The following is a 22,719-nucleotide window of genomic DNA, read 5'->3' on the forward strand; positions in this document are numbered from 1 at the left end:
CAATTTTTTATAATTAAGTAATTCACGGAACAAAAATTCGGGACTGATTAGTGTTGTTGTCAGAATATTAAAAAAATACGGTTGTATTGTAAATAAAGATAAATTTTATTTTATAAAATAAATCACACTTTTAATACCGACAACCCCAAAAACCTCGTCGTCAATTCCACGACTGTTTTCTCACTCCCATAAAACTCCTTCCACATTTCGATTAAATATTCAGTCTCTCTTTGGGAATTTTCAGGCCGGCTCAACTTGAGCGTCTTATCACTTGATGTGTTATCAATGTATTTGGAAAATTCGGTAAAATACTGGAAAATATTTTCACAACCATAGATATCTAAAGTCGTGATGCCACTCTGTAGCAATCTTCTCAACGAAATGCTTGTCAAAGCATCGTTGTATGACACATCCAGGTGTTGGAGCGAAGTGGCAACGCTGCAAAATGACATTAGTAAGTCACGTGACTTGTCGAAAGCGCTTACCGTAACAAATCGAATATCTCCGAGTCGGTCACGTGGCATTTTGACAATTTGCAAACTTGTAATTTACCACTGGTGGTCCATATATTGAGCAACTCTCGTAAAAAGTTGTCACTCAGCGAGTTTCTTGAGACGTTTAGGTTTGTTAAATTGTCGAATTGCAACCACGATAATATTTTGATGAGTGTTACATTATCAAAATCATTATCACTGATGTCGAATTCTTCAATTTGGTCAAGGTTTAGAGTCAGATCTTTGTTTAAACGATGATTGAAGATATTTTTCGTAAATTTATTGCCCGCCAAATTGAATTTTTTCAATTGTAATCGGCGAGTCAACAAGGTTAAACTTTCAAAACTGTCATCGCGTAACCAATTATCACTCACATCGAGGTCTATGATTTTGTACGAAACATTTGGGGTTAAATTCCCCACTATGGTTTGTACATGTTCCGATGACAGACCTGTACAGTTCAAACCCAACTTGTACAAACTCTCCAAACTGGTTAAACTTTTGCCCAACAAATGAAAACACTCATTGGTGAAAAAATTCCCGGACAAATCCAACTCGACTAGATTGCTTTGCCGGTTTAGAACCTTCACAAGAGGTGCTAAAACCGCCCCTTTGAGCCCCCGATCAGCCAAATCCAACCCTACTGAAAACTCCTGCAAGACCTGACAAATCGGTTCGTGTGGCAGCATCCCCATATCCTGACATGCCTCTTTGTAGCGATCAATGAGGGGCGGAAGACTTGATTTAACAATCCGAGCTTCAACTTCCTCGGCCTGTGTCCCCCCCATTGGAAACAACAAACTAATCGGATCATCATCGGCCAAAATCGCTCCGTTTTTCGTTTCGAGTTCTAAAGTTGGCACTATGTACTCTTTTTTGGCGTATCGGGTGGCTGCCTCATCCGCTAACCACTTTATCGTGTGGGTACCGACTTGCGAGAGGAGAACCGGTACTCGATACAGCTTTTTGTCGATTCGGACATCTACGGACAAGGTCGGGTCTGTGCCGAGTTCGAACGAGCGAGTTCGGGGGAGCTTCGGTGGTGGTTTCGGAGACGAAGTCGAGTCGGCCTCGACTAGGGTTCTAGTATGGCCGAAATTTGTCAATTTGGTTTGTTTTGGTTTCTTCTTTTTGGCAGGACTGCGCGACGGGGGTTGGTAATACTCACCGGTCACTTGACAATCATTGACCGGCGAGGCCGTTTTACGTTTTTTTGACGTTTGTCCAAGGTCGTCTTCGAGCCAATCATCGACCATGTCATTTTCAAACAAAAGAGCGGATCTTTTCACCACACTACTTGATTTTGGGGGAGTTTTCACACTCTTTCGTCGCAAACTCTCCATGACATTTCGGTAATCATCGGCTTTGTAATCTGGACTCGAACTGTCCTCATCCTCCAGTCCGATGATAGCCGAACGTCTCAAACTCCCACTAGGAGACGCCACTGTCTCCTGATCGTCATTTATCACCACAGCCTGACCCGATTTTTGCAACGCTAGTGATATTTGTTCAACTAACCTCTCATAGAGTACCCTACTGTCATTATTTAACTCAACACCGGTGCGCCATTTTTTCAAAAAATTCAAAACAGTTTCCCCGTCGTCAGTCTTAGCAACAGCATTAGCGCCTCTAGTGAGTAATAACTCAACTATGGGTAGATGTCCATTAGAGGCGGCGTCGTGTAAGGGTGTGATCCCCTCGCATTGGGTGCCCCCTCGGTCGTTAATAGCAGCCCCCTTGTCTAGTAAAAGTCGGACGACGTCAAGATGGCCGTGTATACAAGCTTCATGAAGGGGTAACCACCCACAATTGTCTCTCACATTGACAGGATGGCCTTGATCGAGTAGGTGACGGACGACATTCAACTGTCCTTTAATGCAAGCAGTGTGAAGTTGGGTCTCGCCTTTGAGGTTTCTCTTGATTTGGAAGTTTTTGGGACGGCGACGATGCGTCGTTGGTTGCTCGATGTCACTATCATCAGAGACATCTACAAGAGAGTGAAACAATTTCTCAATTGGTTTATTTCACCTGTGATCYCTTCCAAATCGATSTCGGCCCCCACGACAGATTCGGTCTGAGCGTCGGAACTTTCCCCATCACTATCCGAACTGTGATAATCTAATTTTGCTAAACTCTGTTCCAAATTGAAGGCTTCTGAATGTTGGTTCTGGCGTCTCAAATACAGAATTAGACGTTTCAACATTCGGCCTTCCTCGTGTACGTTTCCTTCCGTTTGGCAACTGTTTATAGCTCGGTTGTACACAGCCCTAACTTCACTAATCGCCTCATTGGCTGCCTCTTTCGTATCCGCAATGTTGCTCAAAGTGTTCAAACTGTCTTTCAAAGACTTGCAAAGAGCCAACTCTTTCTCGAAATAATCAACAGCTTCCTTAAAATCCCCGTTGTCTTTATAAGTCTCCGCCAGACTGTAATAACACGAAGCCAAATCCGAACCGGTCATTTCGGCCTTTTCGGCCGTCTCTAACATTTTTTTATAATAATCGAGTGCCTTGGTGTAGAGTTTCAAATGACATGCGCCATCACCCATCTTTTCGTACAATTTCTTCAAATTTGGGTAATCAGTACTGTCAGTTATCAATAGTTTATCCTCGTTGTAACACATTGAAGCGACTAAAATCTGATCATAAGAACAACACATGATTGCTTCTTTTACTCACCAATTTTCAAATTACTTTCAATTGTTTTCCGGTCTTTGACATCAGGCGTGTTGAGTTTGTACGCCTTGTGGAGGGTGTTTTTGGCCCCGTGGAGGTCCCCCAGCTTCAGGAGAATCTCCGATTTGTTTAAAAAAATCCCGGCCAGGAGAACGGCCTTATTGCGTAGTTTTTCTATCAAATTATCAATTAATCAAAGTTTGGTGCCCCTTTTCACTTACTTGCGGTCTCGGCGGCTAAATTACACTGCTGGAGGGCTGCTTTACTGTCCCCCTTTTTCACCAAGAGTGACGCGAGAGACATGTAGCCCCTTTGTAGTTGTTCGTACAAGTCGTGAGCTTTGCATTGGTTTATAGATTTGGTGAAAAGTTCCAAAGCTTTGTCGTAATTACTAAGACAGTCTTGAACTATGCCTAAATTGCAATAAAGTCGAGCACACATGTCTGCAATTTCAAGTTTACTTGCCTCTCCAACTAAGCTATAATAACCACTTATTAGTACAAAAAACACAAATTTTGATTGTGTACCTCTGTGAAACTATTAAACTTTTCATGAAAAACTTATTAGCTAGGTTTAAATTATTTTTATCGGGTTCTGATGATTCCAAGTAACTGGTGAGGTAAGTGTGGCCAATGGTGGCAAGAGCTCGTTGCTCTTCCAGCTTATTTTTCAACTCCCTTGCAGTATCTACGGTAGGTAAGTGTCTCATTTCGATACAAGTAACGTAGTCAACTTACCCAAGTAGACTTTTTGGTGTTGCAAAGCTTTATCAAACTTTTGTAAGCCCAAATAGGCTTCACCTATGCCTCTATTGACCACAGCATACTCCAATTGTTTATTTTGTTTCTTGTAAATGTTTGCAACTGTGGTGTATTCCTCTATAGCGAAATCAAATCGTCGTTTATCCACGTACAAATTTGCCAAATCGGTGCAAACACTGATAAGAACTCCCTCATTGTTTTCTCTGTGGGCTTTATTCCTCCGTTTCAAAAGCTCTGCAATTGGGGCAAAGTATTTTTTAGTTTATAACGAAAAGGAAACTCACTTTGTTCGTCCATTTTTGGTGTTTATGTTTATAAACACGTGTTTTGCCTCTTGGCAAAAGCTTTTCCCTCCAAAACAGCTGTCAAGAAGCTGACAATCATGGCCGGCAACCGTTGAATGTTACACACGTTATTTATTAAATTGGAATTTTCAGACCAGCAAAATAGAATAATTGCGTACGTTATTTATTAAGAAAAATGTATTTTTAATTAAAGTCTTCAAACATAGGTTTTTTGAAATTTTAGTGTGGTAATCCTGTACAAGTCCAGTGGCGTACTGTACTGGCGTTTTTATTGTTTTAATCAACCTCCATTTGTTCAAAAACCATCAAAAGCGGGGAAAACAAACATGATATAACGTCACAATTCAATAAAAAAGTCTTACATAACTAGTCGAGTTTTTGTTTACTTAGGAAAAGTGAGGTTATGTCACAATTGTGTAAACATCAATAAAAATCCTGTGTTTGTTTTGACTGGAAAAATCGCATAAAAATGGCAAAGTAAGTATTTATACAATTCCTGATAAAGAAGCTGAAACATGTTTTGTAGGGAAATGATGATAATTCTAGTCTATGACTCCCAGATGCTTCAGAAAGAGGAAGATGACCCTGCAAGCGCAATTTTATATTTTCACCCAACTTGGGTATCAGACCAGCAAAAGACGGCTTTGTGTGGCCAATTAATGGGCACTGTACATTGCGTTAAAAGCATTTTTTCCGCCCCGAAAATTGTCTCATTACAGAGTGGCAAATTTTTTATTAAGGAATATGGGCGGTATTTGATGGTTTGTTGCTGTTTTTTTCCGCCCAATTTTGTATAATTTGGTGTATTAAGGCTGTAGGAACAGATCGCAATATCGCAGATTGGTTATTGGAACATAGGGCTAATACAATGTCTTCACTTATAAGTTTCTTCCACCAGGACATTGAAATCATGTCGAAATTGTACGATAACAGCGCGAAACTGTCAGCTAAACTGTACCAATTATTTGAAACTTATCTAAAGTATATGTTTCTGGGTGGGAATATTTTTTCTTATACGCCCTCACTGAAATTACCAAAGGTATTCAAAATCAATATTTTGAAGCTTAATTTAATTGTTTTGTTCGTAGAGCGCAAGTAATGTGTTTCTAGAAGCCATACAAATATTACAATGTTGCCAGGAACTCAATTACGTGATGGGGGGTACTTTATTGTACCATAACAAGTAATTATAAATTACAGGAATCTGTAATTTTGGTAATGTTTTGTTTTCAGAGTTGTAGCCACTCAACTCAGTTCAGACATAACAAAACGAATCGTATTAACCGATCCTTATCGAATTAAATGTCCGGCAGAGACACCTAGCGTCAATTTTGAGCTACCACTAGGAGTCCAGTTGCTTCAAGTATACATTTCGTGTAAAGAATATTACAAATTGCATGAGGAGGCGACCCGGAGTCGCAGTATTTTCCAGTACCTGAGCAGCAAAAGTATTAAAAAGGTTTGAAATTAGATTTTGTGAAAGTTATGATTGAAAAAAATTTCTAGGGTAAACCAGTGGCGTCCAAGGAACCGGTCATGTCAGCTATGAAACGCGACCAGTCGATTATTTTCACAGCAGTCCCTGAGGAAGATTGCGAGCAACAAGTCGAGAAACGTATTCCGTCACAAAATCGCCCCAAATTCCTAAACCTTAAACACAAGACAACTGATGAGAAAAAACCGGTGGTTAATACGCCGTTTCATGGGCAGACTAGTGTGTGTTCCACACCCATGACCGATTTGAGTAAAGTTTTGCACTCGAAACCGTTATCGATTTGTATAAATGAGACCAAACTAGAGAAGTCGCCCGAAAAAAATTCGGTTTTGGTTAAAAATGATTCTAGTTTGAACAATATCGTATCAAGAGTGCCATATTTGACCGTAACGAGTAATTTGTACGATTGTAAAAAATTTTCAAGTGTGTTTGACGTCCGGGAGAAGGGGAAAAACCTCGACAAGAGTATCACAATGAAGTATTATAATTCAGAGTTTCGTGAAAAGTACAAAATTTCGAATGATGTTACAACACCAGACAAGGGCCGAGTATTTAAAACTATAACTGATCCGAATTATCCCATTTTTCGGTCCGATGGTACTCTAGTCTCCCACCCGTTCTACCAAGACTACTTGACCAATCAAATGGAGTTAATTACGAGCGAAATTAAGGAGGAAAAACCCGCCTTGAATCACTCTTTTGACGACTTTGATTCGAATTTAGGCGAGTTTGTCAAAAGCGTTAAGAAAATTCCAGACAAAGTGGTCGAAACTATCGAGTTCTCGGCTTTGCCTCGGCCGAGTAAAGAGCACCGGAAATCGCTTACACTTCCGTTAAAATCGCTCAGTTTGGATGGTGGAGGGGAGGAGCCTTCACCAGTCCGGCGACACTCCTCAAGCGTCCTCCTAACCCCCTTAATGTCAAAACTGAGCTCGTTCGAATCTAGTGGTTTCTGTAGTCGGGACACAACCCCCATTTTTACTCCCACTCAACCGAATTTTCCTTTTGCATTCAAAAGACCGAAAAAGTTGATTCCGGAAACGGATTCATTGCGAAAATGCGTTTTGTTTGTTTGCGGACAACAGGATATGGTCGTTACGCTTTTGTTACAGGATGAGGCATGTGCCTCGTTAGAACTTTTGACCAAATTGGTATTTAGTTAAAACAGTGGGTGTTGAGAGACTATGATGGAAATTGTTTTAGTGGGAGATTTGTACGGAAAATTTGGGAAAATTGGAAAAACAGTTGCATCATTGTTTGGAGACGTATCCAGGAGGAGGGGCTCAAGGAGACAGTGAGCCCTACAGTTACCTGTATTTGGACTCGGATTGGGACACTATACATCGCGGGGGGCCCTGGGGCACTGCCGAGTTGGGGGCTCTCACCTATTTTCATCGCGATTTTCAGGAATCGAGCAGCTTGATCGAGATTCTAATGAGGTAAAAGAGTCAAACTAGTGTTTTTTTTTTAAATAAGTTTTCTTAAGTTTAAACTTTATCTAGGTAATGATTATAAAAAATGCATTCCAATATTATTATTTTCTATCGTGTTTTGAAACTAAAAACACTTCGGGCTAAAAAAAATTAGTGATTTTATAATGAGAAATGAAAAAATGTTTTTCTTTAATTTTCGAAAAAGAATTAAAGTCATATGATGTTGTTAAAGTCGTGAACGTATTTTTTTAGAAATTGACATGTTTCCTCTTTTTTTTGAGGTTGCACTTGATTGATATTTTAATTTAGAAGGAATTTATAATAAAACTGCATTATATTATTAATATTTTCTAAAAAAGAAACGTTTATTGTGCTTTTAATTTTGAATAAAAATCAAATCGTACCATATAGATAATATTGTCGGCTAAAAATTTTTGTTGATACTAATTTGTGCTTTTATAAATATGTTTTTGACTAGAAAATCATTCACACACATTTAAAGTTTTGGAAAAATATTGAATATATTTGGCGCCAAAATATTTTGTAGGTTTTGAATAAAAATTAAAGTCGTATGAGGTTTATGAAGTCGTGAACACATTTTTTTATAAATTCAAATCAGTTAAGCAGCAAGATTTTAATGAGGTATTATTTTTAAAATAGCTGCACATAAAAATAAGGTTTTGATGATTTTAAAACTCGTAACTAAAAACTTATTGATTTGAACCAAAAAAGGATGTTTTTTGAGCTCAAACTTCATCGATATTCTAATGTAGAAAGAATTTACAAAAAAATGCATTATATTGTTACTATTTTCTAAAAAAGAAATATTTATTTGTGTTTTTAAACAAAATCTAGTCGTACCATTTCGATAATATTGTGGGCTGAAAATTTTAGCTTTTGCATTTTGGGTTTTTATGAATATGCTTTTAAATAGAAAATCTCGATAATTTGTGGACATAATTCTGATTTGAAAAGATATGAAATACACTTGGCGCCAAAATATTTTGAAGTTTTTGAATAAGAATTACAGTCGTTTGATGTTGATTAAGTCGTCGCACAACTTTTTTTTTATTAATGTGATTTTAAGTAAAAAAGTCAAGTTTTTGACAGCTGACATGACCGAGCAAGAAAATTGTCAAGTCAAGCAAGCGACATTCCATGAAATATCTTGTTTTTAGAAAACATTTTCGCATCAAAAGTTGAAATTTTGACACACTTGTCAAGATGTGTACGTTAAAGATGCTCAAAGTTATGAGCCTGCTCGCGAGTTCGATCTTTTTCCTCTGCACAGTGGGCAACGTAATAATCACGACTTACTACCTACAAATCAAATTGACCCGAATTGACCAAATCAACTGGGGCTTCCAGATAATCTTCCTCATGCCGTTTCTTCCCTACGTTTTCGGTGTGTTTTTCGAGACTCGCGAGTTGCTTATCCCCTTTTTAATCGTCTCGATTTACTCCGGAGTTGTTCATTTGCTCCTCAGCATAGTACTTTTCTTCATTGACGATCTTCATTACAATCCGCTCGAATTGGTCTTGGCGCTCATTTTTTCGGCCCTAATTTCGTTCATTTGCGCCGTTGTGAATATTTTACTGTTTAAACGGTACACCCAAATCGCGCAGAAAAAAATCGAGGAAGCGTCTGATTTCAGTATAGATAGTTACTCAATTCGGCGATTTGGTAATAACACCAATGGGTTTTTTAATTATTTTTTTAATTGTTGTAGATGTTGTGACGGCGTGATTTATGGTTATCAGTGTGGCAAGTCTGAGGTGTTTTACCACCAGGCTGCTAACCCTAATGCAGGGTTACCAACACCGGCAGACCCCATGAGTAACGTTCCCCTGAAAGCAAGACGCAGGCTGGAACGCGACCACTCAATTATTTTATTGTAAGTTAGACAGTATTGCCAACATTCCATTAGTCTTATCGTGCCAAAAATGTGTATCCATGTGTAATTCAATGTGATATTTGAGTATTATTTAAGGGAGTTTGAGTTGTAATAAATGGATTTCCATATTTATTTTTTATTTACATTATCACATTTAGTTGTAAAATAGACATTTTAATTGAATAAATTTTTCAATTTCTGTTTGTCTTCCATATCTTTCTTTTTTATTTGTTCCTCCAAAGCGGTCATTTCTTTTTTTACCGTTGTTGTAAGTGACTGGTCGAGTTCTAACACTTTTCTGAAATCGTCAAAAGCCTCTCGGGTGTTCCAAGCCCCCACGTGGGCTTTAGCCCTCCTGTAGTAGGCCTTGACATTGCCTGTAAACGCTGCAGTATGGCAAACTCAACAAAGACAAAGTTTCTTACTTGGGTCACTTTTAATAGCAGTTGTGCAATGCTCAATCACAGCATAATAATCACCCTGATTTAGCTTACATTGGGCATAGTTGAGTAAAATCGGAACTTTCATTTTATCTAGTTCGTTCCATTCTTCATCGTGCGGTTTTTCCCTAAAAAAAATATTATTCATGGCCAATGGCGTAACCAAATTTTTTTTTAAATGCAAAAATTACTTAATCATTAGTTGTTCAATAATCCCAATGGCTTTAGCATAAAAATCTGACGCTTCCTCATAATTTTTCTTCCTAAATTCTGCATTTCCTTGCTCTTTTAATTCAGGTACTTTCTTTAGTTTTTCCTCCTCGTCCATTTGCCACGATTCTTTTTCGTAATCCTCGGGTTGTTCAACTTTGACTAATTCTGAAAAAAACCTCGAAATAACATGCATTGAGTTGATACAACAAACCAATTGTGAATTCCAAATCTGAGGGATCTTTTAAAAAGTTGTTCAAGTCGTCATAACCAACCCCTTCAGTCTGAATCGTCATAGCACAACAGTGACTTTTCCTGGCCTCTCTGGGCAAATTAACGTCTCTTAAAGTCTTTGAAACAAAAGGATATTGCATAACCAGCTAAAAATTTCAATAAAAATCTACACAACGGCTCTGAGGAGTCTCACATCTTTTTTCACAGTGAAAACAGCGACTTCATTCAAAGCCATTTTTTGTATAACCGCTTCCCACACTTCCAGTTTGAATTTTTTGCCCAAAACCAACTCAAATGGTTTTCCTGAACCCATTTTCTTGGAGTCGTCCAAGAGGGTTTTTTCCTTGTCACAGAGACGTGTTTGGAAGTGAAAATGGACCTGGAAAACTCAGATTAGGGAAAAGGGGGGCTGTAGGCCGGAAAAACCTTCGTTCCATCTTTAAAAGAGACGGGTTTTGTTCCAGCATAGAGGGTGCGTTTCTCTATTAGAGGATTGTCTGAAGACTCTTGAGGCATGTTTATTTTTGCGAAAATTAGGACTTGAACAAGTTTTCCTGACTCAGAGATTAATAAAACACACGGCCTCCTTGATAAAAAGATAGACTTTCGTCTATCCGGCCTTGCGCGTGGGAAAAATGTTTGTGTTTGACATATGACATAAAACGGGAGTAGGGCAGAGTCATCTTCTGGTCTTAATTAAAATATTTAGATGTGTAATGTTGGTTGCATATCTTCATAAAAAATTTCAAATATTTAAAATTTTTAGAGTGCTTAAATTTTGACATTCAAAAATCATTTATCGACAATATTCCTTATTGTTGTCTTTAGTTTCATTAACGAATTAAACGTTGACTTGAATGAAGAATGCCTTCAAGACGAAAATGCTGTATTTGCAAATCGCAAGATTTAAAAGGAAAATCGTTTCATTATTTTCCTGCTAATATAAATTTCGCCTCTGAGTGGAAAGCAGCAATTGCACCTTATATTGGTATAAATACAAATTTAATTATGCCAAATCACAATAAATGTTTTTAGACCATAAAAATTTATCCGAATATTCAACTGTTTGCAGTGCACATTTTAAACCGGAAGATTTTTTGACCAATGCAAAGAAACGCATGCTTTTACCAGGAGCTGTTCCTTCTAGATTTGTAAATAGTGTTGTGTTATAGTTTCAATTTGTATATTTGTATAACACTTCTAGTTTCAAACCACGACGGAAATTGGTGAATTACCACAGCCAACATTAAGTACTAACTCTAACAACGTTTTTGACTTTGGGACTCAAACTTTATGTACATCGGCTCAATTAAAAGACTTAGAGTATACAAACCGGTGTCTAAAACAGAAATTGAGACGACTTCAGCTGTGTTACAATAAACTCAAAGAAACAGTAGATATAGACAAGGAAGAGAATCGTGCAGAATGGAAACAATTAGAGCAAATAAAAAAGGACGCTGAAAAATCAAATTCCAAAGCTATTTTTATTCTGGACCAAATTAAAAATTATAATAAAAAAAAACCTATATGGTCTGAAATGACAATACGCCAATGCATCGCATGGAGATTTTGTTCTCCAAAAGGGTATGAATTTCCAAGGAGTGATCTTCTAAAATTGCCATGCAGTACAACGTTGAGAAAATATTTTGGCTCAGAAAATAAAAAATTGATAGAAGATCGTCTAATTAGTGAAATGCAAATTTTAAACATTTCGGAACGTGTGTGTTCCTTAATTGTAGATGATATGGCTGTTAAGGAAAACATTCGGTATTCAAAAACAGAAGACCGTATTTTTGGACTGGAAACTCTTCCCAAAGTCACCAACACTATCACATCTAAACCCGTTATTGCAAACCAGTTGCTCTGTTTTATAATACATGGCTTATCAACAAAATATGTGATACCAGCAAGCTACTACTTTCATAGAAATCTGTGCAGCAAGGATTTGTACAAACTGGCAACAGAAGTACTGCAGCTTCTTGCAAAATGTGAATTTAAGGTCGTACGAATTGTCGGAGACAACCACAAAAATAATGTTGCTCTTTTCAAACATTTTGGAAATGGCTATCTCCAGAATTATATCCCGCATCCTTTCAGTCCTGGTTTAAAACTCTTCTTTAGTTTTGATTATTGTCATTTAATTAAAAATGCCCGAAACTTATTTTTAGACCATAACATGGCATCCAAAGAAGGTATTATTTCAGCTGATTACTTAAAGGAGTTGGCTGAAATTCAAGAAAATTTAATTGTAAGGCCTGTTCGATATTTAACCAAAAAACACTTGTTTCCAAGTAACTTAGAGAAGATGAAGGTACGTCTAGCCGTCCAAAMATTTTCAACACCAGTTACTGCATCCTTGCGGTACCTTGCAAATCAGGATCAAGCTGAATTATTGAACTTCAAGCAGTCTGGAGCTACAGTAAAATATTTGGAAACAATGTTTAAATTTTTTAAAATCCACGATGTGAGTAATAGAACTCAACACGTTCGCCAACATGACTGTGATGTTGCACCATTTACGGATACTTCGGATGAACGACTTTTGTGGCTTGACCAAGAATTTCCGTCGTACATTAGGGATGTTCAAACTAGATCAGAAGCAATGGGAATGCGAGGGCTGACAAAAGAAACTGCAGAAGCATTTCTGTTTACTGCCAAAAGTACTGGCCTTTGCGTGAAATATTTAATAAATGAATTGAACTTCTTCTATGTCTTAACGAGAAGATTGAGTTCTGATGCCATAGAGTCTTTATTTTCTAATGTGAGACTAAGAAGTGGGTCTAATGATCTCACAGATTGTAGAGCTGCCGAACATGCACTTCGTCAAATTTTGAAAACCGGTATAATCAAAAATGTTAATTCTTGTAACACTGCTTCTGAATACAAATATGTGAGCTCGGCAACTACGCCGACCGTGAAGCAAAATTCAGTAGAAACTACAGTGGCTGTTACTCTAAAAGATTCCACCTTAAATAAATTGGAAAAATTAAAATATTTTAATAGCACTGAATACATCGAATTGATTAATATGGAATCGGCTGCTATAGCATTTTTATGTGGCTATCTTATAAAGAAAGCAAATCAATTTGTAAGCTGCAATTTATGTTTTTCAACATTACAAGATCTTAATCCCCAAGTAWACTGCCCGTTATTGGAATTAATATACCACCAAGATCGTGGAAGATTAATCTACCCAAACAAAAAATTTGTGAGTTTAATAGTGTTTGTTGTAGAAATTATTATTGAACTATTACCAAGTCTGCCAACTGAAGATGTGTCGTTTAATTTAAGGAACATTTTATTATCCTATCTGTACGGCAATCCAATTTTTTGTTGCGAATCCCATTCTAAAATTTTGTGTACCATAATTTTAGATAAGCTTATAACACCAATTGTTTCTAACTTTTGTAGCAGACATGCTCATACAATTGTGAAAAACTTAAATATTCAAACAAAAAAAAGAAAACTCTTAAAATTAAATTGATAACACTAAGAAAGTTGCTTTATTATAAATAAAAGTTAATTTATAGGTTTATTTTATCGAATGGTAAGTGCTTACTGGGATCCTTACTTTTGTTCATCATTAATTTTTAATTTAAACCTGGTCAAGATTTTTTTTTTTTTGAAATTTCAAACTGAATCAGGCAACCAACCATGCACCGTATGTCAGCGCCATCAAACGTCAAAATTATTGCCACGCGCGAGGCCGGATAGACGAAAGTCTATCTTTTTATCAAGGAGGCCGTGATAAAACAAGTTCGATAACAAGTTATTGACGTTTGTTAATTTGTTTCAAACATAACCTCTCAACAGTCTCAAAAATTGTCTCATTGTCTCTAAAGGGGCAATTACAGGGTTTGTCTTGTACTTGTTTAAAACATTTAAATGAGTTGAGTTTGGTGTTGGTGATTGATAAAATCATTTTTGTGTTTGTATTTTTAAAATTAGCGGTATTATTTTCCATAAAGTGCGGGTCGGTAAAACAGTTCCCGGCAAGTTTGTGATGTAAACTGTGGATGTAAATACGTTTGAATCGAAAATTTTTAAATATTTATCTCTCCGAGTCAAGCTTTGAGGTGAATTAGTTTGTTTGTGTGGTTTTCTTGCAAGTCGGGGTTTAAATTAGCCCCGTTTTGCGTGTTTTTCGCGCGTGCAAAGTGAGGTTATGTCAGTTGATAGTGTTTGGTTTTTCAGGATTGCCCCGTAGAATGCCTTCGTCGGTTCGCCCTAAGGGTTCTGGTGGAGGTCCTCGCGCCCCCCCAGTCACTCCGATGTCCGAGCGCCAGCAAATGGCCCTTTTAATGCAAATGACATCGTCCGCGAACGACGTGGGGTCCCGCAGCCCCAGCAGCTCGAATTCTTCTCGTTCACGCGACCGAAACGAAAGAGGTGAAACACCGTTGCATTTAGCTGCAATTAAAGGCGATGTTGAACAAGTTTGTAAATTATTGGCACACCGGGCTGATCCTAACGCTACTGATTTCGCTGGTAATTTATCGAAATTCGCGTCAAATTGGAAATCTTTTTCCGTTTCGGGTGAGTGCCTTTGTGAAAATTGACTTTGTGGCAGGTTGGACGCCCCTGCACGAGGCCTGCAACCACGGGTGGTACGAGGTCGCCTTTCGGTTGGTGCAAGCGGGGGCGAATGTGAACGCCAAGGGGCACGAAAACGATACGCCCCTGCACGACGCTGCAATGAACGGACACATCAAGTTGGTCAAACTTTTGGTGGAGCGCGGGGCGGATATCCATGCGAAAAATTCAAAGGGCAAGACGCCGCTGGACGTCGCGACGCCCGCTGTCACGCCTTATTTACACAACCCGAGTCTACCCCTCCCAGGTACTACGATTTTTTACCCAATAATGTAACAAAACCAGTTTTTACGAGTTCATTCATCAATGAATTCGTGATTACCTAATTACTGATGCGCTTTTTTGATTATGAACACACATGGTCTTTGTTTCGATTGTTTTATGTCAAGGTCATTGTTTGTTTCCGTTTCGCGTGTAATCATTTTTGTAATCATTTTTGAGATCAATTTTGAATGAATTAATTAAGTGGTGATTTAAAGTGTGACAATTTTTATTTATTGTGAGTTCATTTTTGGAAAAAAAGTCGTTTTTTATGATTTTTTTACCGTGTGGTCAAATCCCGTCCGAATAGGAATTTAAGTCGCACCATGTCGATAAAGTTGTGCGCTATGATTTATCAGTATTAATTCAAGAGTAGGTATAAAGTTATTTAATGAATAATTCTTACTGTTTTTCTTGCATAATAATTGAAAAAAAAAATATGACAAGAAAATATCTATATCCTGTATCTCCTAAAAGAAATTATTTTCAAGTTTACAAGGTGATTCGGAAATGAGTTTCAATACATACGTATTACTACTGAAATAATAGTTGATTTCTTTTTAATATTTTGTTTAAACAAAAACATTTAGTTAAAAACTAGTTTTTTATAGCAGTGTGCTAAAAAATATATTTCTGAAACTTTTTTTTTTTTTGAAATAGTGAATTAGTTATTTATTATCTATGAAGGAAATAGAAAAAATATATAATAACATAAGAAATAGATAAATTTGTCAAATGATGTCAAATAATTTGACAAAATATTCAGTTCATTCAATAGAAATTTTAAGAGTAGAAATCGGTATTTTATTCCAAGGGAATAAAGTACAGATTATTAGTCAAAAACAAGGGGATAAAGCGTCACTTTATTCCCTCTTGGGGAAATATTATTTTTCTAGTATTCTAAGTTTTTGTGTAATACATTTTAAAAACGAGTGTTTTTAACAAAAAAAAAACAATAGTTTCAAAAGCTAAATTGGCCAATAAGAGTTTAACAAAAACATCAACATTAAAAGCTACATCGAGAATATATTTCTGAGACTGTATTTGAAAATGATTTTAGGTGACACTGTAGGTGAGTTTACTATGATTATTGCATACATTTTTTTTAAATATACATAATTATTTTGACAAGTTAAACAATTAACTGAGACACCCTGTATGGTGAATTTTTCTTTTTTATTTATCAATTGTTATTTCTTGTCTGTCTGAGGGTTAAAACAAAAATCAATAACCACAAGTCGTCTGTCTGTGCGGTTTTCCGCTATCACCGAATTACATTATTTATTTATTAATTGATTTTTTAATGAACGTTTGTTGTTTTGAGTTATAACACAGTTCAAACGTTTACAATCAAATTTTGCCTAAAAATTTGAGTTATAAAACAAAAAAAGACAAAGTTTTTTATTGTAACTTTAATTTTTTTTATATTATTTTTATCTCAACTTGTTTTTTTTTTAATTGACATTTTATTTTTATGTCGATTCTAGCCAAGAAAATTCGTCTTAAAAATTTTGCTTCTGACTATTTTGTGGTGTTTTTTGATTTTGCAATGAAATTTTATTAAAAATTTTGCTTTAATACACTAGCGAACACGGAATTTTGGACGATTTGTCATTAGACTGACATAAAAATGTAAAACGGGCCTTAGGCAACTAACCTCACGTACGGTTTTTGTAATTTTTATCCTGATAACTAGAGAAAAAATGACAACAAATCAAAATAGTTTATTGAAATTATTATTAGAAAGTCGACGCCAAAAACAAATTTCAATTAAAACTTTCAAATTTTAGTTTCAAACATAACATCATAATGACAATTACATTGACATTTTTTGAACTGACATAAACTTGATGTCCAAAGTTCCGTGTCCGCCACTGTACAACAAATATGTTAAGTTTTGAAAAAAATGTTTTCTTTGGAAATTCTAATTTTACGTCAAAATCTTTACTTTTCAAGTAAATAGATTTCTGCCTTTACATAATTACCTACAGTAAAAGATTTGTTAGTTTTTAAAACTGAAATTCTTGGAATACTTTTTTTTTATGAAGCCTAAATAATCTTTTTTTTCACTTACTTACTCAAAATTTCAATGTTGATATTTAGTTTGTGTAGAAAAAAATTATTTGAATCAATATTTAGCAAAATMTGAGAGGTATTGAAGTTACTATTCAAGATATACGTTCATAAAATTTTCACAGCACCCTGACTAGGTTTTTTCACACCTACTTGCAAGAAAATATTTTTCATTTATGTACTGCTTCAAGTTTACACTTTATAATGGAAATCTCCTGTACTTTGTATTTTCCACACTTCCGATGCGACTTTTTCAAAATTTCCTCCTATACTCCTTTCGATTTCACCGCTTGTGCGTACACGTTGATAAGCGCGGTAGATCTAGACCCGTTTCGTCGCCGCCTTCGATTCGTCGTCCGTTCTCCGTGTCTCGCAGAGCCAGAATCCACGACGATTCCACCCATTGCCGAGGGTCCTCGTCGTCACACTCACTCACCTTCCGCACGCAATCCTCATTCTTAAATAAAAGTGGTCGTGCAAGTCTCAAGCGATCACCACTGCACCGGCGGTCTACAAGAGTCCAAACAAACCGGCTCCCACCCTGAGATGCGTCGTGCATCGCAGACCCATAAAGGTACGTTACCATTGCCAAAAATCCCGAGTCGATCATCCGAGTCGCCGCCGCCACCACCACCGACACCGCCGCCGCCTGTTTTCGCATTGTGCGTTCCTCGATCCGAGGTATGTGGAACAAGAACCATTTTGTGATGATGGTGATTCCGAATCGGACACGAATTCTCTCTCTATCTGCAGTGGGTGCGTGCGAAGCACGGTCGGACGTTGCCCCTTTTACGACTTGCAATAGGGATAAGTGTGCTTCGGTTTTTTCTTTTTTTTTTTGAGGATTGTTTTCGTAATTTTTACTATTGGTTCAAATAAATGCGGTTTTATCGGCTAATTGGACTTATCAGTACATTAATGTTGTTTAGTTTACGTGGCTTCGAGTTTATTTTAATGTTTAAACGACATGTGGGTACCTACTATTTTTAGAATTTATTTTGTTGCTTGCGGTAATTTATTAATTGCATCGTTGATTTAGTCGTTTTATTATACTTCCGGTTGTCAGAAATCATAATTGCGCTTTTTATTTATAATATTCCTTGATTATTAACTCATGGGAAATGAGGAAATGACATTAATTAATCAAAAATACGGCATTAGTGTTAACATTGTTATATTTTATTGCACCTCCACTTTTCAGAAATAATATCAAAAATAAATGATGTTACACATAAAAAAATCGAAAGATGAAATTAAATTGGCAACATAAATTATCAAATTTAAGCGTCACACTTTTATAGTCAAATGTCATTCATTTCCGAGGGGCGGCCGCTGGTATGGCCGTCATTAATTCGATGTATTTTCCTAGTTTTGAGTTTATTTATGATTTTAATCGACGTTGAATTAGTTGAATTATCCATTTTTTAAATTGGGTAATTCATTACATAATTGCTACATTAGTTTTTTGATGTTAGAAAATACAGAGTGATTTTTAAAAAACAATCAGCGTAATTTATGGCTCGATTTCAAAAATTTAAAAAAATAAATTAAATGGCTTTATTTTAATGTAGTATAAGCCGACAATTTCAGAATTTTTCTAAATGTAGTCTATTTTAGGCTAACTTTTTGGAATCCACATTTTTTTATACATAATTTTTTGTACAGACATGCAAAATGTTCTACTTTTACCAAAAATTGTTTAAAAAAATTATTAAATTTGAAAAAAAGCTAATAAAATCTAGTTGTATGGTATCAAATAAGGCAATGCGATATTGTGATGTCAAAAAGCAGCAAATGAAACAAAATATTGCCAATATTTTATCAAATTTTTAATAAGAAATGACAATAATTGATTATAACAAATCAGAAAAACATTTTTAGTGTTATCAACTTATTTTATTATTATTTATTTATTTATTTTGTTTAGTTTTAATTAGATTATTGTTAACGTCAATTTTTTTATTGATACCGAATACAACTAGATTTGATAATCTTTTTTTAAATTTTTTAACTTTGATCGTTTTATGGCGAATGTCTGTACTAAGAAAGCTATTATTTTTCGAAATATGGAAAAAAAATTAGTTCCTATTTAAAATTAAAAAGTTGAATATAGCACAAACTGTATTAAGACATTATTACTGTATTAAGGCAAATTTTAAAATTGTTAGTACAATATAAAAAACCATTTAATTATTTTTTTTTAATTTTTGAAATAGGGCCATAAAAAAATTCTACAGCACCTGCCGTTTTTTAAAAATCACTCTAAATATTTTTGGGAGATATAACCTATAGTTTTGCCTGTTTATGTGTCCTTTTAATGAAAATTTCACCGTAAAATATGAAACAAGAAGAATTTTTTGTTCCTCACTTTATTCTTATTCCCCACATTAAAAATAATTTATTATTAATTCATAATTGTCTTATTGCTTTTGTTTTGCTTAATTAATATTTTTTTAAAATTTCAGATAGTTATCGTAGCCTCACCTATTTTTGGATATTTTATTATTGTCTTGAGTTTCCATTATTGTCCGACATTTTTGGGTAATAAATTTAAACTTTGCGTTTGGAAAGTAGTGTTTTTAGAAACGCTTATATTTTGTATTTTTCACAAACTCTTAATTAAAATACAATTATGTTGAAAGTTTAGATTTATCATAACTGGATAATAATTATCTAAATTAATGTTATTAAATTTTACTTGATTTCCAGTGTTGTTTAATCGACATGTGAGTACTATTTTTAGTAGAATTACTAATTTTCTTGGTAAGGGTAATTTATTACGTAATTACTTTTTGTTTGTTTTTTATTCATTTATGTTCGTTTTTATTTCTGATTTACAAAAAGAGTAACTACTAACTGCTTTCTTAATTTATATATTTATTAAAATAAAATGTGAAATTATTTTGTAACATTTCCTTCCTACGTGTTTTTCATAATCATCACCGATATTACATTATTTATCGCTTTAAAAATACACACAAGTCATAATAATAATGAAATGTGGTACTATTTATTACGCCATAAATACACATCAAGCCGTTTCGGAATGAATGATAATTATGTTATTTATTAGATAAAAAATGAAATAATAGAATTTTAACTATTCATTTACCACAAGTGATAAATCGTTGAGGAAAATTCCGTTGGTTTGATGATAAATAAAAAACTCAATGCAAATATTTAAAAGTACTTTCTACCTGTCGGAACCAAAATGGCGACACTTGAATCTATTAATAAAATATTCACGTAATGTGATTGCATGTGTGATTAAAATTAAAAAAAAAAACGACGTAATTCTAGTTTGTAAATGTCAAATAATCGAGACGAAAATAAAAATGCATCCATATTTTACGTGTGTAATTATAGCTTGTGCTAATGAAGCGATACGGCGTCCAAGGCTGAGCACGTAATTACTTTTAATAAAAATTTTACGTTAGAAATGTTTTTTTTTCTTCTTCTTTTGGTAGAATCGACAGCATCGACTCGAGTACAACCGCGCGTGAGGGATGACAAAAAAGTCACTTCTGAGACAACCAAAACCAAACAAGACGAAACAATGGACACAACTAAAACAACGGAAGATGTGTACGAATTTAAATCAGTAAAAGAGTCAGAACAGACTCAGGAACAAAAAAGCGACGCTCAGGAGAGCACTAGTGAACAGAGTGAAACCATAAGTGTTCCCACAACACAAACAGAGGAAAGCTCGAAGAGAAATTTCTCAGAAATCGCCGATTCAAACGAAGAAGTCAACGACGACGAAAGCAGAAGAAAAAAACGGAAAGAAGAAGGAAATAAAGACGGGAAAACCCCCACACAGAGGAACACGAATCAGGCCAAAAGTCAAAGCGGAAAACAGGGCGTTGCAGCCCAAGGGAAGCAAACACAAGCCACAGGTAGCTAATTTCAAGATACAGAATTGTTTCTCTGTTTCTCACTTTTTTAATTTCCAGCTGCGGGCAAAACCGGCGAGAAGAAAAGCCCTTGTTCTAGCCCCAAACCTGCCAGTAACAGTGACGCTGAAGTGGAAGATGGCAAATCAGATTTAAAAGTCCCGCCTTTAAAAATCGTAATTCCTCAAAGCGGAAATAACGAACAGGAAACCGGTACGAGTCGTAACGGGAAAAACAGCTCGCAACGCACCCATCCGTTGCCGTACGTCGTCGCAAGTTCGAATAGTAGCGACTCGACCGATAAGGAAATGACACCCGGAAACGCCAGTCCGGAGTCCGGTTCAAAAGAGGAGAAAAAGGATGCGAATCCGGGTCAGTCTGATGAGCAAAGGGGGTCTAGTCATCAGAGGGTGTTGCGCAGTTCGCATCGGTCGGGACCGACGCAAGGCACCGACAGGGGGAGCAATAATTCGTCGCCGCAGCTGCAGAGGTCGCATTCACCGTCACCGTCGGCCTCGCCGGCGACGCCGTCGACGCAAAACGAGGTGACGACGGCGTCGGGGACGGCCAGTACGCAGTCGAAGACGGCGGACGCACAAGCGACGACAAGTAATGAGACGGAGACGACGGCGGCGACGACGACGTCGACGAGTACGACGACGACGGCGCCGGTTGAGTTGCATCCAAGGAAGAGGAAGATGAAGCCAAATAAGGATGTGCCGGTGGCGCCCCCTGAGACGCAGGAAACGCCAGCTGAGGCGCAGATACACCCCCATGACCAGCCCATAACCAACTGTTATCAGCTATTTTTGAATATCAGGAAGCAGATTGATAAGAGGCGGAGAGGATTGTTTCCGGTCCAGCCTAAGCCACCGCAAGGCTTCAAAGATTATTTAATGAATCGGTGTACGTATGTCTTAGCAAGCACTGCTCCCACAACCCCCAATATCTCCTATCCTCCCACTTTACCTCCCCAGATGAAAGATTTGTTTACTGAACAAGAAAAGGAGAGATACAGACTGAGGATGCAGGTATGATCGGAAGAAACAGCGATTTGGGTTTGTAATAATTGCGTTTCAGCACGTGATCGAAAAAGAAAAATTGGTTTTGTCCGTTGAACAAGAAATTTTACGAGTGCATGGTCGAGCGGCGCGTGCACTTGCTAATCAGTCACTTCCTTTTTCGGTTTGTACGATTTTGAGGGACGAGGAGGTTTATAATTTGATTACGCCGGAACAGGAGGAGAAAGATCGAAATGCCCGATCTAGATATAACGGTATTTTGTTTTTTAATTCGTTTGTTAATCGGCAATTAATTGTTTTATTTTAGGGAGGTTGTTTTTGAGTTGGTTGCAGGATGTGGATGACAAGTGGGAGAAAATAAAAGAGCACATGTTGTTGCGACATCACAACGAAGCCGAATCGTTGCATGCCGTACAAAAAATGGACTGGGAGTGGAAAATGAAAGAACTGAGTTTGTGTGATAAAAAGTCGACTCCTTCAATTGATGAACATCATGTTCCTATGGTTCATGTCAGTGATGATTTTGATCTCCTTCCTGCCTAAAATGTGATTGAAAGTAGCTTTAAGGACTGAGTGGTTTGTTTCTAAATCTGTGACACAAATATTTAGTAGAGTAAGAAGTGTAATAAAAAATATTCTTAGCATGTGCAAATATAAAAAATAGTTAACAATCTCAATATAAAAATACATTTCTTGATAAAATGGTAGTATATAAAATGTCACTTCTGGACCAGAGTATGTGGCATGCGAAAAAAAGTCATTGAAAATCATTCAAAAATCCTTAAAAAAATTTTATTCTTCGACACTGTCAAAATTTACGGTTATTCTCCAGTGTAAGGAAGTTTTGGCAACTCAATACGAAACGTCAGATTATTTTTAACAGTTTTAAAGCAATTCGAAGAATAAAATGTTGTATTCAACTCGTCTTCGTGTAA

The 22,719-nt window shown here is 36.3% G+C and overlaps 4 protein-coding genes and 1 long non-coding RNA gene across 10 annotated transcripts; 3 read left to right on the plus strand and 2 right to left on the minus strand.

Moving 5' to 3' along the window:
- Positions 1-86: 86 nt before the first annotated feature.
- LOC123014421 (tonsoku-like protein) lies at positions 87-4,573 on the minus strand. Its single transcript, XM_044413538.1, has 8 exons — positions 4,215-4,573; positions 3,907-4,164; positions 3,697-3,856; positions 3,391-3,647; positions 3,173-3,343; positions 2,523-3,125; positions 486-2,481; positions 87-438 (listed from the first exon to the last, which is right to left on the minus strand). Exons 1-8 carry the CDS (start codon positions 4,225-4,227, stop codon positions 123-125), a joined length of 3,774 nt encoding a protein of 1,257 aa, XP_044269473.1. The 5' UTR covers positions 4,228-4,573; the 3' UTR covers positions 87-122.
- LOC123014426 lies at positions 3,876-9,272 on the plus strand. 4 transcript variants are annotated; one of them, XM_044413548.1, is made up of 9 exons: positions 3,876-4,389; positions 4,442-4,712; positions 4,762-4,996; positions 5,047-5,274; positions 5,324-5,418; positions 5,469-5,694; positions 5,742-6,881; positions 6,934-7,169; positions 8,894-9,272. In XM_044413548.1, the coding sequence occupies exons 2-9, from the start codon at positions 4,705-4,707 to the stop codon at positions 9,060-9,062; spliced, it is 2,337 nt and encodes a 778-aa protein (XP_044269483.1). In that variant the 5' UTR covers positions 3,876-4,389; positions 4,442-4,704; the 3' UTR covers positions 9,063-9,272. The 4 variants fall into 4 exon arrangements, with proteins under 4 accessions (XP_044269483.1, XP_044269484.1, XP_044269482.1 ...); XM_044413549.1 differs by having other exon boundaries at positions 4,459-4,712; XM_044413547.1 differs by having other exon boundaries at positions 3,876-4,712.
- On the minus strand, positions 9,185-13,795 carry LOC123014436 (AH receptor-interacting protein). 2 transcript variants are annotated; one of them, XM_044413566.1, is made up of 7 exons: positions 13,698-13,795; positions 10,369-10,519; positions 10,136-10,321; positions 9,923-10,088; positions 9,690-9,876; positions 9,484-9,626; positions 9,185-9,435 (listed from the first exon to the last, which is right to left on the minus strand). In XM_044413566.1, the coding sequence occupies exons 2-7, from the start codon at positions 10,456-10,458 to the stop codon at positions 9,233-9,235; spliced, it is 975 nt and encodes a 324-aa protein (XP_044269501.1). In that variant the 5' UTR covers positions 10,459-10,519; positions 13,698-13,795; the 3' UTR covers positions 9,185-9,232. The 2 variants fall into 2 exon arrangements, with proteins under 2 accessions (XP_044269501.1, XP_044269500.1); XM_044413565.1 differs by lacking the exon at positions 13,698-13,795 and having other exon boundaries at positions 10,369-10,731.
- Positions 10,749-11,569, plus strand: LOC123014441. Its single transcript, XR_006413324.1, has 3 exons — positions 10,749-10,930; positions 10,978-11,093; positions 11,147-11,569. It is a non-coding gene; the product is annotated as an uncharacterized LOC123014441 (long non-coding RNA).
- Positions 13,781-22,486, plus strand: LOC123014425 (ankyrin repeat domain-containing protein 12). Of its 2 annotated transcripts, none has more exons than XM_044413544.1 (7): positions 13,781-14,018; positions 14,137-14,430; positions 14,513-14,782; positions 20,337-20,765; positions 20,823-21,793; positions 21,843-22,038; positions 22,092-22,486. In XM_044413544.1, the coding sequence occupies exons 2-7, from the start codon at positions 14,151-14,153 to the stop codon at positions 22,325-22,327; spliced, it is 2,382 nt and encodes a 793-aa protein (XP_044269479.1). In that variant the 5' UTR covers positions 13,781-14,018; positions 14,137-14,150; the 3' UTR covers positions 22,328-22,486. The 2 variants fall into 2 exon arrangements, with proteins under 2 accessions (XP_044269479.1, XP_044269480.1); XM_044413545.1 differs by having other exon boundaries at positions 13,782-14,018; positions 14,137-14,331.
- The last annotated feature ends 233 nt before the right edge of the window (positions 22,487-22,719 follow it).

This window comes from Tribolium madens, unplaced genomic scaffold, assembly GCF_015345945.1.
Source record: "Tribolium madens isolate multiple individuals breed KSU strain unplaced genomic scaffold, Tmad_KSU_1.1 Scaffold_97;HRSCAF=244;Tcas5.2_LG3a, whole genome shotgun sequence".
Lineage (NCBI taxonomy): Eukaryota > Metazoa > Arthropoda > Insecta > Coleoptera > Tenebrionidae > Tribolium > Tribolium madens.